The sequence below is a fragment of the Chaetodon auriga genome, chromosome 19 (genome assembly GCF_051107435.1).
Source record: "Chaetodon auriga isolate fChaAug3 chromosome 19, fChaAug3.hap1, whole genome shotgun sequence".
Lineage (NCBI taxonomy): Eukaryota > Metazoa > Chordata > Actinopteri > Chaetodontiformes > Chaetodontidae > Chaetodon > Chaetodon auriga.
In genome coordinates, this window is record NC_135092.1 from 2,390,934 (window position 1) to 2,403,986 (window position 13,053).

The 13,053-nt window shown below is 41.8% G+C and overlaps 1 protein-coding gene across 1 annotated transcript in view; it reads right to left on the minus strand.

Annotated features, from left to right (window-relative positions):
- Positions 1-1,943: 1,943 nt before the first annotated feature.
- dqx1 (DEAQ box RNA-dependent ATPase 1) overlaps positions 1,944-13,053 on the minus strand; it is a 29,623-nt gene continuing 18,513 nt past the window's right edge. Inside the window, exons 3-12 of the mRNA XM_076758537.1 lie at positions 12,624-12,817; positions 11,349-11,802; positions 8,763-9,068; positions 6,870-6,969; positions 6,410-6,568; positions 5,492-5,683; positions 5,172-5,297; positions 4,569-4,759; positions 4,158-4,348; positions 1,944-2,773 (exon numbers count right to left, since the gene is read on the minus strand). Coding sequence (XP_076614652.1) covers positions 2,566-2,773; positions 4,158-4,348; positions 4,569-4,759; positions 5,172-5,297; positions 5,492-5,683; positions 6,410-6,568; positions 6,870-6,969; positions 8,763-9,068; positions 11,349-11,802; positions 12,624-12,817 — 2,121 coding nt within the window. The 3' untranslated portion in view covers positions 1,944-2,565. The remainder of the gene's footprint in view (positions 2,774-4,157; positions 4,349-4,568; positions 4,760-5,171; positions 5,298-5,491; positions 5,684-6,409; positions 6,569-6,869; positions 6,970-8,762; positions 9,069-11,348; positions 11,803-12,623; positions 12,818-13,053) is intronic.

Below are 13,053 nucleotides of genomic sequence, written 5' to 3' on the forward strand. Positions count from 1 at the left end.
TTTCAGATCATAATTGTGTTTTATTTATCTTTCAATTTGAATACTTTGCCTTGCCATTGTCTGGTTAACTGTGCCATCATAAACCATTTCTCTGTAGCAACATTTTCTGCTGCTTTTTATAGCAGCCCTGTTATTGTGTCAGACAGCAATCTTGATTCACAAGTACAATTGTTTAATTGAGTGCATCTATCCGTTATGGAGAAAGTTGCCCCTCCAAAGTCTGATTGGCTCAACCTGGATGAACACCAGTATTTGCTCTTTTAAATGAACCTCTCATAGAATTGAGCATTTCTGGAAATCTACCCATCTACTACTTCACTATCAGTATCTAGAACAACTTTCAGCTGATGATATGGTAAAGATGCCAGACCTACAATACTTTTCTAACCTTGTATCAAATAGCCAACATGATCCCAAAATCCAGTTTGATACCATCAGTAACATTATTTCTCCTTCACCACCACCTGTTCCTATTTCTTCGGTAAGTTGATGAGGGCAAAAATTTTTTCTCCTTCTTTGTTAGTTAGATACATATGAGGAATGATGGCTTACAGCTGTCTTAGTAGGGCACATTTTCAGTAAGTTTCAGTCTGGTTGCCGTCTGTTGCACCCAACAGAAACAGCTCTTCTCAGAGTCTCAAATGATCTCTTAAAGCAGGGTGATGGAGAAGAATTTTCTGGATTGGTATTATTAGATCTCAGTGCTGCTTTTGATCCTGTGGACCTCCATATTTTGCTTAAAAGGCTCAGGCAGTGGGTGGGTATCTCTGGATCAGCTTTGGGTTGGTTCTCCTCAAACCTGTCAGACAGGACCCTTTCGGTTACAGCTGATAATTATTCCTCATCAACTGAACCTATATTTTGTGGTGTTCCCCAAGGTTCTGTCCTTGGTCTGATGCTGTTTGCGTTGTACTTGCCTGATAATTTTAAAAGTTTCTCCTACCATTGTTATGTAGACATTGTTAAATTATAATTTTCATTTAAGCTTTGAAATGTTTCAAAAGTGTCTGTTCTATTGACTTGATTTAACTCTTGGGGTTTGACTGGATGCAAGATAATTGTCTACAGCTCAATAGCGACAAAGCAGAAGTTCTTCTTTCTGCTTCGGGCGTTGTCCCAAAGGTGACATAAAGTCTTGTCTCTTTTGTAAATCCTACTCTGTCTGATCTACGCTCTGTATGGGCCAGGCTTTGAGTCTTGACAAGCATGTAAATTCTTTGGTTCTTTGGTTTGGTTCTCAACTGAGAAACACTGCTAAACACCGGCCCATTGCGCCCAGAGCTGAGATGGAGATGATTATAAATGCCTTTATTTCCTCCCGTCTTGATTATTTCATCTCCCTTTTCAACTGTCTCAGTAAGAAATCCCTAAACTGCTTAGAAATGGTTCAAAATGCTGATGCCAAGCTTGCTCCAAAAGGTCTCATGTAAGCAATAACGATGTCTTAACACTGGCTTCCCATAAAATTCAATATCCAGTTCAAGATTCTTGTAACTACGTTTACAGCCTTGCGTGGTAGGCACCTGCCTACCCACACATGCATTTTTTGGTTTCTGCCTCTTGTTTTTAGCTTGTCATCTTTCATCTGCTTATTAATGTCTGTTGCTCATTCTCCAATGTTCATTCTTGTCCACTTGCAATGGACTGTCTTGTCACTTTTTAGACAAGCTAGCAAAACTGTAACCTGAAAAGTTGTTCATTATTTTTTGCTTATTTTACATGCTCAACTTTAATAGGTCATCTTGTTTTGTATAACTCAAACTCTAAACATATCATACTACCTGATGACCTGAGTTCAGCTTGGACAAAAGCAGAAATACAGAGAAATAAACATCTATTGCCTTTGATAGAAGACAAAGTTAGTACCTGTGCAAACAGTGAAGCTGCAACAATTAAGGGAAGCTACTTTAAAAGAGCTAGAAAGTGAAAGAAATCACGCAGCTGAGATATTTCAAACATGAAAAACCACACTTTTATTTGAAGTACTGAAGTACTGTATTGACAGGCATATCATATTAAATAGAACAATAAGAATCTACACAAATATTTTTCATTATTGAGACAAAGCTGGAAAGAAAAAGGCATAATGAAGATCTAAGCAGGAAACCCAAACATTGTACAAACAGCATCAAAAAGTTGAAAATAGAAGCTCTGTGCCTCACTGCGACAGCATCTCATCACAATGAGCCCTAAGAAGTTGTCTGCGCGTGAGCATCTGCATAGAGGTCAGAGGTCATCCAATAACAGAATCTCTGCTTGCTGACGTAGTGTGTATTGCTTTCAGCTGAAACCTAAACAAAAACTTGACACTTTGATTCTATCATGTCACTTTTCCAATTGTGTGTGTGTGTGTATATATATGTATATACATATATATACACACACACAAAAACATTACTGTACATTAGTGTTTTCCATTTAGTCCATTTGAAATTTCACATGATTAAACCTCAAATGAGATTTCACAGACAAATTCATACAAAGTACCAAATCTCAGATCAAACAATAAAGTGACAGCTGTGTGTTTAGTGTCTTCTCCTGAGATGCTCTGTCTCTTTGTTTGTCTCACTGGACAACACAGAGCTCAGTGCTGGACTGACTGTGAGTCTCTCCTGTCCCATCAGTGTCTCTGTGAGTCCTGCTGTGCTCATCTGACGCTCCGTCCTGTCCATATGAATGGGGCCCGAGACTCTGCCTCAGCTCCATCAGCAGCTCTTTGCCGTCACTCGATGGCAGGTTACCCAGGTAGTACTGAGGGGCCAGCTCCACAAGCCTACAGCAGAGGAACAGATCGACAAAACAAAAAAAATTCAAGTCCTGTAAGTGGTTCTCAGGCTGCAATATTTATTTAAGAAATGGTTCAACATTTTGCAAAATACACTTACTACCTTTGTGGAGTTAGGAGGCAATAAACCTTGCTTAGCGTAAAGACTGGAAGCAAGGGGAAACAACTAGCCTCACTCTATCCAAAGTTCTAAAATACTCTGACCTGCTTCAAGTTCAGTGACCTAACTCCCTCTAAAACCAAGAGTTGGCTTGAGTCAGCGTTAATTTTGTCAATGAAAACTACAATGAAAAATGCCCATTGACAACCCTTTTTTCACAATGAAAATAAGATTAAAAAAATACAAAATAACCTTGAATTATGATTAAATGATTTACATTTTTTGCCAATAAATAAAAACTAAACAGTAATGTAAAAGGTTACAGATTACAGACTACATTCATGTAAAATACAGAGAATTAGATAAAAAAAAAAAAAAATGCAGTAAAACTGCTGAGACAAACCACAAAAATGAGCAGGCAGCACAGTGGCATTTATAAGAAGGACAGTTAACATAATTTTATTGTTATTATTATTATTATTGTTGTTGTTGTTGTTGTTGTTGTTGTTGTTGCATAATGTGCTGTGGCTTTAGTGTTGCTGTTGGAATGAATGAGTGTCAGGATAAATGTTGACGTGTATTTTTTGGTGTATGATTCCACTGAATAATTTCTAGTGCGAAGCATGCTGTCATCACTTAGAGACTATTTTTACAGTACAGACTGATAGAGAGCTTCATCACATGGTGTAACAACAATCACCTGAACTCAGTATCAGCAGAACCAATGAGCTCATGATGGACTACAATGATTCAAGTATGGATGCTGCTGCAAAGAAGCTACACACTGTAAAATGTGGATCCTTCACACACATCTTAAACCCAGCAGCACAGAAGATCTAAACCAGGCATCTCCAAACTATTCCACAAAGGGCCGTGTGGCTGCAGGTTTTTCCTCCAACCAATCAAGAACACGAAGTCCGACCAATCAGCTCTCTGAAGATCAGCTGATGAAATGAGTCAAGTCTGGTGTGCTGCTGCTTGGTTGGAAAGAAAACCTTCAGCCAATCAGCCCTTTGTGGAATAGTTTGGAGATGCCTGATCTAAACAATCAGCACAGCTTCAAGGTGGAGACCAAAGATTAGTGTCATGTAATGAAATTCCTTCAATGTGTTCCTGAGATATCACTCTTACAAGAATGAAACAGAGTGATGGACAATCTGAAAATAAAATGCCTCTGCTGTCACCGGCACAGAGGCATAAAAAGGTAATGCAATGCACAGTAACTTGAACATCTAAAACCACCCCTGTCATCACTATCATGGTTTCACTCACATCTGAGGGTGGACTTCAGAGGCGATGCGGATGCAGTTATCGCGGGAGATGGTGAATTCGTGGTAGAGGACCCAGCTGGGGGGACTGGGGCACGGCTGGCGACACAGGTAGGAGGAGAAAGGGTGCAGGTGAGCCACATGGCGGTGAGTTAGTAGGAGGTAGTTACCTGAGCCATCCACGTCGTGAGCCACCTGAAAAGTATAAGAACAACAACAAAGTATGAAAATCTGGGAGGTGTGAAGGACTGTAACGTGTGAAAGAAAAGTGTGTTGAAGCAAAAGACAACAACAGGTAAAACAGTAACAAACACAAGGTGATATGGAAAGTAAAATTAGACCAGTACACTAGTTTTCCAATATGAGTTTCTTTGTTCTATTGAAAGAAGTCATTTCATATGAACAGGCTGCTTACTTTGAGGAAGAAGCCTGAGATGAGAGCACGCTTGATATTCGTGCAGTTGTCTTGGCATCCAAAAGCGGGAGGAGAAACAGGAAGCTCTATTCGCTGCATCACCTCCAGCAGCTCCGCCCTGATCACCACAGCCAATCGTAAGGCGACGTGACTGAGGAAGTTTGTTGTGCACCACACCTCATCCTGATTATCTGCAATCACCACACACAGAGCATTCAATAATTCATGTAGAATTCATGCCCCTATATAGATGTGTGTGTGTGTGTGTGCATGAGTGTGTGTGTGTGTGTGTGTGTGTGTGTGTGTGTGTGTGTCATTACTGCAGGGTTCCCACTGAGGTCATTATGCAAAAATTTCCACTATTCCAAATCCAAACCACAGTATTGCTTCCTGTTTTGCTCATGCTACTACTGATACAAATTCATTAGTAAGCCATTTTTAAGAGCATCCGATATTATCTGTCCAGTGAGGTAATGATGGAACAAATGTCGTAACTTTGGCTGTCTGAAACACACTTTTTTCCAGATCCGGGCGAGATTCCATGACCAGTGAGATCCCTGTACTTCGAAAGGATTTACACAAAGAAGGCTGAATTGTACGTACGCTCTATGAAGGCGTTATAAATATTAATGAGAGTCATGTGGTCTCCCTCTGTGTGCATTAGAGGTCGCCAGTGTGTGACAGCAGCCTCCTCTCTGCTGGCTTCTGTTGTCACAAAGCAGGAAGGAGCTGACACAAGACAAAGATCAGATCAAATGTTAATTTTAAAATGTGAAAATATGTATACAATAAACATCCATTAATAAATGTTGTTACACAGTATTTACACATCTTCCACAATGATTTTCACTGTGTACCTCTACAAATGTGAGTGGATCTTGAAATTTTTATTATTTACAGTACAATATACTTTTTTTAGTTACCTGTGAGCATGGCGGCTATAGTAAGCAGCTCATCAACACAGTCATACTCGCAGGCAGCGATCAGGGCTTTAGCCAGCGGTGGCTCCAGTGGCAGCTCTGACATTATGATGCCCACCTCTGACAGGTTACCATCATCATCCAGCGCTGCCAGGTAGTCCAGGTCCTCCAGGGCCTGCATCAGAGCCTCAGGGGCTAGGAATGAAAAATAAGTATTGAGTAGAGAGCAAGGGAGGAGGAAGAAGCCAGACAGACAGAGAGTCATGGTCTTTGATTTGGATGTGCTGATACAACAACTGCAAAGCACTTTGCTGTGAACTGACATAGCACATATCTGTGATTGTCTTGTGAAGCAACAAGGACAGCAAACAGTTGAGAAACTCTAATGTCAATGAACTTCAGTAGAGACTCTCTACAGCTCAGCTGAGCCTTCATAACCACCGTAAATGTGACACACACAGATGAACACGTACACCCTGATGTATCTGATGGTCTTTACATTTTGTGTGTAACTAATTCCACAAAAAGACCAAAACAAACAATGTGTTAGTCCATCTCTCAGTTCACTCTGCTTTTCCCACTGTCTACGGCTCTCAGCCTCGAGCCCACAGATTCCTTCCTTCTTTCAGCTTAAAAGTGCAAAATTTCACTTTTGGCTCACTGATCAGGTGGGTCAGTGTAGATTTTAGGAAACGTTACTCAAAAAGGACAAAAGTGCATTTGTTGAGAACTATTTTCAGCTGTGGATTAATCCACATTTGGTGCTCTAGTGAGTATTTCTGACAGCAGGACAGTGTATGTGGAGTCAAAATAAGATGAAGTGTTACAGTGTTGTTATCTGCGCTTCTAAGCGACTCATCAAACAATGCACCAGTCTGTCTTTCAATCCTAAGTGTTATTCAAAGCAGTTCATAAAGTTACCCGGTCTGTCCAGGAACTTGCACTGTCCCATGTCAGCAATATCAAGCCTCTTGAGCAGCAGCACCAAGTGGCTGAGGTTTTCCTCCATCACTCCTGGACAATGAGCCTCCCCCATTCCATCCTCATATAGAGACTGGGCGTAAAGACGGACACAGAGCCCTGAAGACCAATGAGGAGAACACATGTCATAAACAGTCATGAAACTCTAAATTACTGTAGTATACAATTAGATTTTTAAAAATGTAAACATTTCTAAACACTTTTTTTGTTACATGCATTTGTAAAGCTCATTATTCAGAAAACAAGAGCAAAACAAAGTCTGGACTGTACCACAGTGTCGTTTTAGAACCTACCACTAGGAGTCGCCAAAGTCACACATTTTCAAATCTTAAAGACAGGAAATGATGCACTGAATTACATCAGCTGGTAATCAGAACAGCAGCAGTGACCTTTGACCTACCTGGAAGGTGGCTGTTCACCCTTTGAGTTCGCATGTCAGCCTGGTGCTTGCTGATCATTCTCACTGCCTGCGAGTTTGCTCTTATTTGTGGGTTGTAAACCTGCCGCAGAATATTGTCAGAAAAAATGTCAGAGATTTTTTCAGTTTTTGCATTTAGTTGATTTACCTTCTATTTATAGTACTTTACAATGAGCACAACATGAGAACAATCTGTAGCATATATGAAAAAAAGCTACAAGGAATCAATGATCCAAGAAAATAAACAGAAATATAGCCACAAGCAACAATTCCAGGTTCCCTTTTTCGTTCAACAGAATGAAGCAAATGAAACCCGCAAGCAGAAGGTGGAAGTTATTGGGCTGAGTTTGATGTTTGTAGCTCACTACATCTCATAGCAATTTAAGCCGATGTGACATGGTTTCAGACTTCAGGCTTCACAAAATAGAGCTACTAATAAGTACTTCAGTTGGTTTAATTTTGTTAAAAAAGCAGGGGACCAATCACACACTTGTTTCATCATCATAAAGCTTGCAACATTTTAATAGTTACACACTCAAAGTTCTGCCATTTGTCCACCCTTCATCAGATGTCACCCAAACTCAGTGGGACTCTCCAGGAGGAAGCACCAGATGAGTGATTCCTCCTGGACATTCCCACTGAGTCTGTGACGCCCCCTGAAGGCGGGTCTAGAAATACCAAAAACGTGTACCTTAAAGCTGCAGTAGGTAAGATCGAGAAGAGAGCAGACTTAGCCTGAAAATTTGGACCAACACAAGTTCTACGTCACTCCCCCTCCCTCTCCGCTGCACTCATGCCCTGCCTCCAAGCCCCTCCTCCCTGCAGCATCTGCGCAGCTGCCATGACAACCAGTAACGTTAGCCTTAGCATCGGAAACAAGCTAACTCTGCCCAGCCGCTACATCACAGTTGCTAACACACTGTACGAGCTGCGGAGTGTTACTGTAACAATCACCATATATGCTGTTGTTGGCAGCGGCGGTTTGGACAGTTTCTCCTTTGCAGGTGGCTGTTGCTATGCCAAAGCTTTCACTAGCCTCCTGATGCTGCTCACAGAGCTGTTTGACTGAGCGGCAGCTGGCAGCATGAGCAGAGGGAGGGGGCGGTTCGCAGCGTGTGTGAGTAGTGATTGACAGATGTCAGACACTCCCTCAGATGCTTCTCTGGCTCTGATTGGTTGTTTTGTGTCTGGCGCGGTGGATTCTTGCAAATCGCAGTAGGAGCAGTAGGTGGGACCAATGGAGCCGTTTTTTTTTTTTCACAGATTACATGTTTCATGTACTGCTGTCTGGGCATAGGGACAGTTTTAGCAAATATGACATAGAATTACTTTTATACAAGTTGCAGCTTTAAAACCCGGGGACAGCACTTCACCAGTTTAGGAGTGCATGCTCTGGGAGCAAGTTATTAACCAAAATCTGAAGTTCCATGTTAATTGGTACACGTGAGCGTGGCTTACCAGATATTTGGTCATAACCCAAATGCCTTTGAATGATCCTGATCAAAGTCACAGGAGACATCCTGCAGTATGTCCTGAACATGCAAACCAAGTTATTCTCAGATCCAATGAAGGTGGAACACATGGGCGAACTTTGAGTGCTCAATTATTGGATTGCTCCAGACTTCCTGATGATGAAACAAACAGATAATTGGTTGCAGTCCTTCGCTTAGCTTTGTGAAGCCTGAAACCCACTCACTGCTGCTTGCTGCTTTAAGTTTGGCCCACTGAGTTGCTTCCTTCTGTGGAGCACAGAAGGACTTCAACCAGGAATCGCTGCTTAAATTTAAAACTTGAGGTACAGAGATAAGCGGGAATATTTTGTTTTAACAAACTCTAATTAAATCATGACATGATGTAATGTGAACACACACTCACAGTTTTGAGCTGAAGGCCTGTGTCTATGACATAGCGAACAGCTGGCAGTGAAAAGGAAGCTTCTGCGAGGGTATCAGTGAAGAAAACCTTCCTTTTGATGCCCGGACCTCCAGCTCCCAGCACTGAGCTGTTCGCGGCCTTGGAGCGGTCATTCTCACTCAATGTAGAGGCTTCAGGATCGGATTCATAGACACGCTGGGTCAGCCCACCCAGCCCAGCATGCAGGGGAAGTATCCTAAGAGGACCAAGCTGAGGACTCAGAGCTATGCACTCCTTCTCCAGCAGGGCCACAGATTCTTCTGTTTCCTATACAGAACAAGGAAGAGAGGATGCAGTCTTTGTGTGATTCAACTCTCAAACATCCACTCTCATACTCTTTACATAAATGGTGAGGGTTTATCTCAGTTGATACAAGACTTGAGAAGTGACTCTGTGCTTTAGTGCTGTGCACTGTTCCTCTGTGTGTGTGTGTGTGTGTGTGTGTGTGTGTGTGTGTGTGTGTGTGTGTGTGTGTGTGTGTGCGTGCACCACCAAGGATTAATCAGTATCATCAAAGAGCACTTTGACAGACAGATCTAGTCTCATCTATCATAGGCACACACACTAGGCTCGATCTTAAATGGAGATCAGTGAGTGGCAGTGAGTCAAGGAGCAGGAGGTGTGGTGATGTTGACACAGGGAGTTACAAGTGCATGTGAGAGGTTGTTATATTGTTGGTCAATATGTACAGATGGATTTGCACATGAACAGAGAACACATGAGAGATAAGTTGTTTCTGCATGCTGCATGTTGTGTGTGTGAACCATGACACCAGACACCTGCAATGCACCAGAGGCCTCTCAGGTTGAGGTGTCCTTGTTTCACTCCTCTAAAAGACAAAGGTGGTGAAACCCTACAGCACACCACAGAGTGAACATTGGTGTGACCAGTTTTCCCTTTGTTAAAAACACAAAAAGACAGACTATCCACTAGACTGGACTTTTTTTTTTAAATCACTGTTGTGTTGATTTATTTTTAGTCTTCACTACTAGCTTTATGTTGCATTCTGGCATGTAGAAATGCTGAGCTCTTCATTTACACCTCAACAACCAAAAGTGAGACAGAAGCCACAATAATACGGCCTCAAAGTAAAACTCTAGATGACTGCTGCATTAAAATGGCACTTGGGTCATATTACAAGGTCCACATGGGAAAATTGCCAACAGGAATCATAAGTTTTATTACTATTAGTTTTAAGGTCACAAAGCATTTTCTTTCTCTTGTTATAGATCAAGATTGACATTTTATCCAATCCTAGTTTTGAAACTATTTATAGTCTGTAATTTTCCAGCAATAGCCATTCAGTGTATTCGTATTCTGTAACTGTTGCTCTACAAAGTAGTTTATTTTCTTATTAGCAGGGTCTCCCAGTCCCTCACAGGATTCAAACTGCATACCCATGCACAAGGTGTTCACAGGAAAAGATGCACACACTGAATATGACGTGGAGGAATACAGCTGGTGCATGCATGCATTTTATATAATGCAGAAGACAAAAGCTAGTGGCAGGCAGAGTTGCCTGAGTTCAGGTCTTCTTCAGTCTACTTTATACTGTAAAAATAACTTGGGGACTGAGGACAAAATCCATAGTCCTCATTTTGTGTAATAACACATTTCAAAGTTTAATATCTCTGCCAGGTATAAGCCTGGATGATATCAAGGCGTCTGTCCACAGCTAACCTCACATTCTACCGGACCCATCAGCCTACTTTTTGTGCACATTTATGAGTGACTTCAGTGACTGTTCTGTTTCACACTATATTGCCACTGACTGCTGAATCCTCACCTTAACCAACCGGTAAAGGCTGCAGGTGCTTCAACACGTGCTTCAAGGCTTACCTAATCTGTTGAAGGCGACATTTTGGCCTTTGTTGAGGCTTAAAGAATAACATTCACAATTTGGTCTCATCTTGAACCGGAGCATCTGTAGATTAATTCCACTACCGATATGTTATGACCCACTGAAGTCAGGATACGAGATGAATAAATTCTCCTTTATTTTACCTTTGCTACCATCTTGACTGTAAGCCTAGTGGACATCTGCACTCTACTGACTGCACTGTTCTAAAATGCAGCTCAGAAAAAGAATCTGTACTGATTTTGTATGCCATCACCTACACTGGAAGTACATTAGGAAGGGAGATTTTAGAGCCAGTGTGAACAGGTAGAATGATTAGACTGCAAGCAAAAACTCTTCCAATGTACATATATTGTGAACATGTCACTATTGTTTTATGACAGATTTGGGAAAAACATCATCACCAAACTCAACCTGGACCGAAATCTTAATGATTTACCACTTTAAATCTTGATAAAATTATCACATTTGATATTAGACAGGTTGGTAAGAAACAAAATCTCATAGATTTTGGCCAAACTGATATTTGGTACAAATTCGGTACAAATCTAATCATGAAATGACTATAATGTCCACCATACATTTTTTTCTGATTCTTTGGAAGTTTTAAAAAGTATTTACAAGTGGGCTTGTTGTTTTTTTTCCTCCCAGAATATTATTACGAGGTATATAAAGTATGAAACTTGTACCTGTGCACTCGCCAAAAACACCATCACATCTCCTTCTTCTCCCCTTCTGTGAAGATCCAGCACCATGTGACAGGCAGCAGTCACTGGATCCTTCCCTGGTGAAAGCTCCCGGTACAACATCTCAACCCTCTTCATTTCAAGAGCCTTCCTGTCCTTCTCTACCTCAAGTCCCTCTTCCTGGTCTCTGGTAGAGGGGTCAGTGAGCAGGCTATCCAGGGAGAGATGAGGGATAGATGGTCCCAGGAAGGTGGAGAGGCGAGGTGCCAGCGTCGGGTGAGTGAGGAGGACCACCCGGAAGTTGTCTGGCCTCTGCCGGCACACATCACACAGCAGGCCCAGCATCACATCAGTGGACACAGTACGCTCCTGGAGCTCATCCAGCACCACAATACCATACTGATGCAGCAGAGGGTCTGACATCATTTCCTCCAGCAGGAGGGAGTCACTGACAAACCTGGGGGCAGGAGAAGGGAGGAGAGATGAGGAACGAACCACTATCTTTTAAACACAGATATCTTAAACAGAGACTTGAAAGCATTTTGACAGTAGGCTGCCTGCCTTGGTCAGATCCTACAAGAACCACCATCACTGGCCAGGAGCTCAGTCAAAGCATCCTTTTATTGATAATTAAGAGACAAAGAGGCCTCCTAAATGGCTAAAGATTTTTGGCTGAAATCTAAGACATCTATGGACGTACATTTCTTTACATAATCATTCAACAGAGCAGGAAAGGACACAGGGATCATTTTCAGTGAATAAACTGCTACAGCACTCTCATTGCCACCCTGGACAGCAGACTGCAGGGAACAGAGAGCAAAGAGTCAGCAAGTGGCTGTAAGCAAAGGAAAGTCCATGTGACCTTATCATACAAAACTGGTGTAATCCAATGAAGCCACCTGCACTTCCCCTGAGGAGGAGATGACGATACATGATACACACCAGCAGTGGGCTCAGAAAATAGAGCAATGAATGGCCCATTTCTTGGATTTCCCTCCAGTTTGGAAGAATACATTTTGAGGAGTGATATTTAAAATTTCTTGTTCTTGTACTGAAAGCTCATACTATTTTCTTAAACATATTTTTAGTTTTCAATAAAAAGTATAGCCACGATTGAGGTAAATATATGCCATCTATCTATTGCAAATAATCCTTTACCAAACAGAAATTATACATTAGTATGATGTTATGTTATTTGCACATTTATTTATTGAGATGAAACGTAAAATAAAGAGGGAAAATAATAAGATGTTATCGCCCAGTGTCCGTTCTCCTAACCTGAGCAGGGTGTCGGGTGTACAGCTGTCATCATGAGACACCCTGTAGCCCACCTCCAGACCCAGGCTGAGGTCCATCTCATCAGCCACGCGAAGAGCCAGACTCACCGCTGCCACCGAATAGGGCTGGGAACAACACACCAGGCCCTGAGAAAACTCATAGGACAAAGCATACTCCACACACCACTGTGGCACCTGCAGGGAGAAAAGGAGAGGGGAAGAAAAACAGAGGTCAACAAGAAGAGGAGGTAGTAACAGAATACACAGGACACAAGTGATTACACAGATTTGCTCTGCTTGTCACTTAAAATTCACTTAAAAACTTAACTTAGAGTGTTCTTGAACATGAAGGTGAAGCACTCTCCCCTCAGATTTCTCACACATTTCTTACTTCTAACTATGTTCAGCTTTCTTTCAATTCAAGTCAAGAC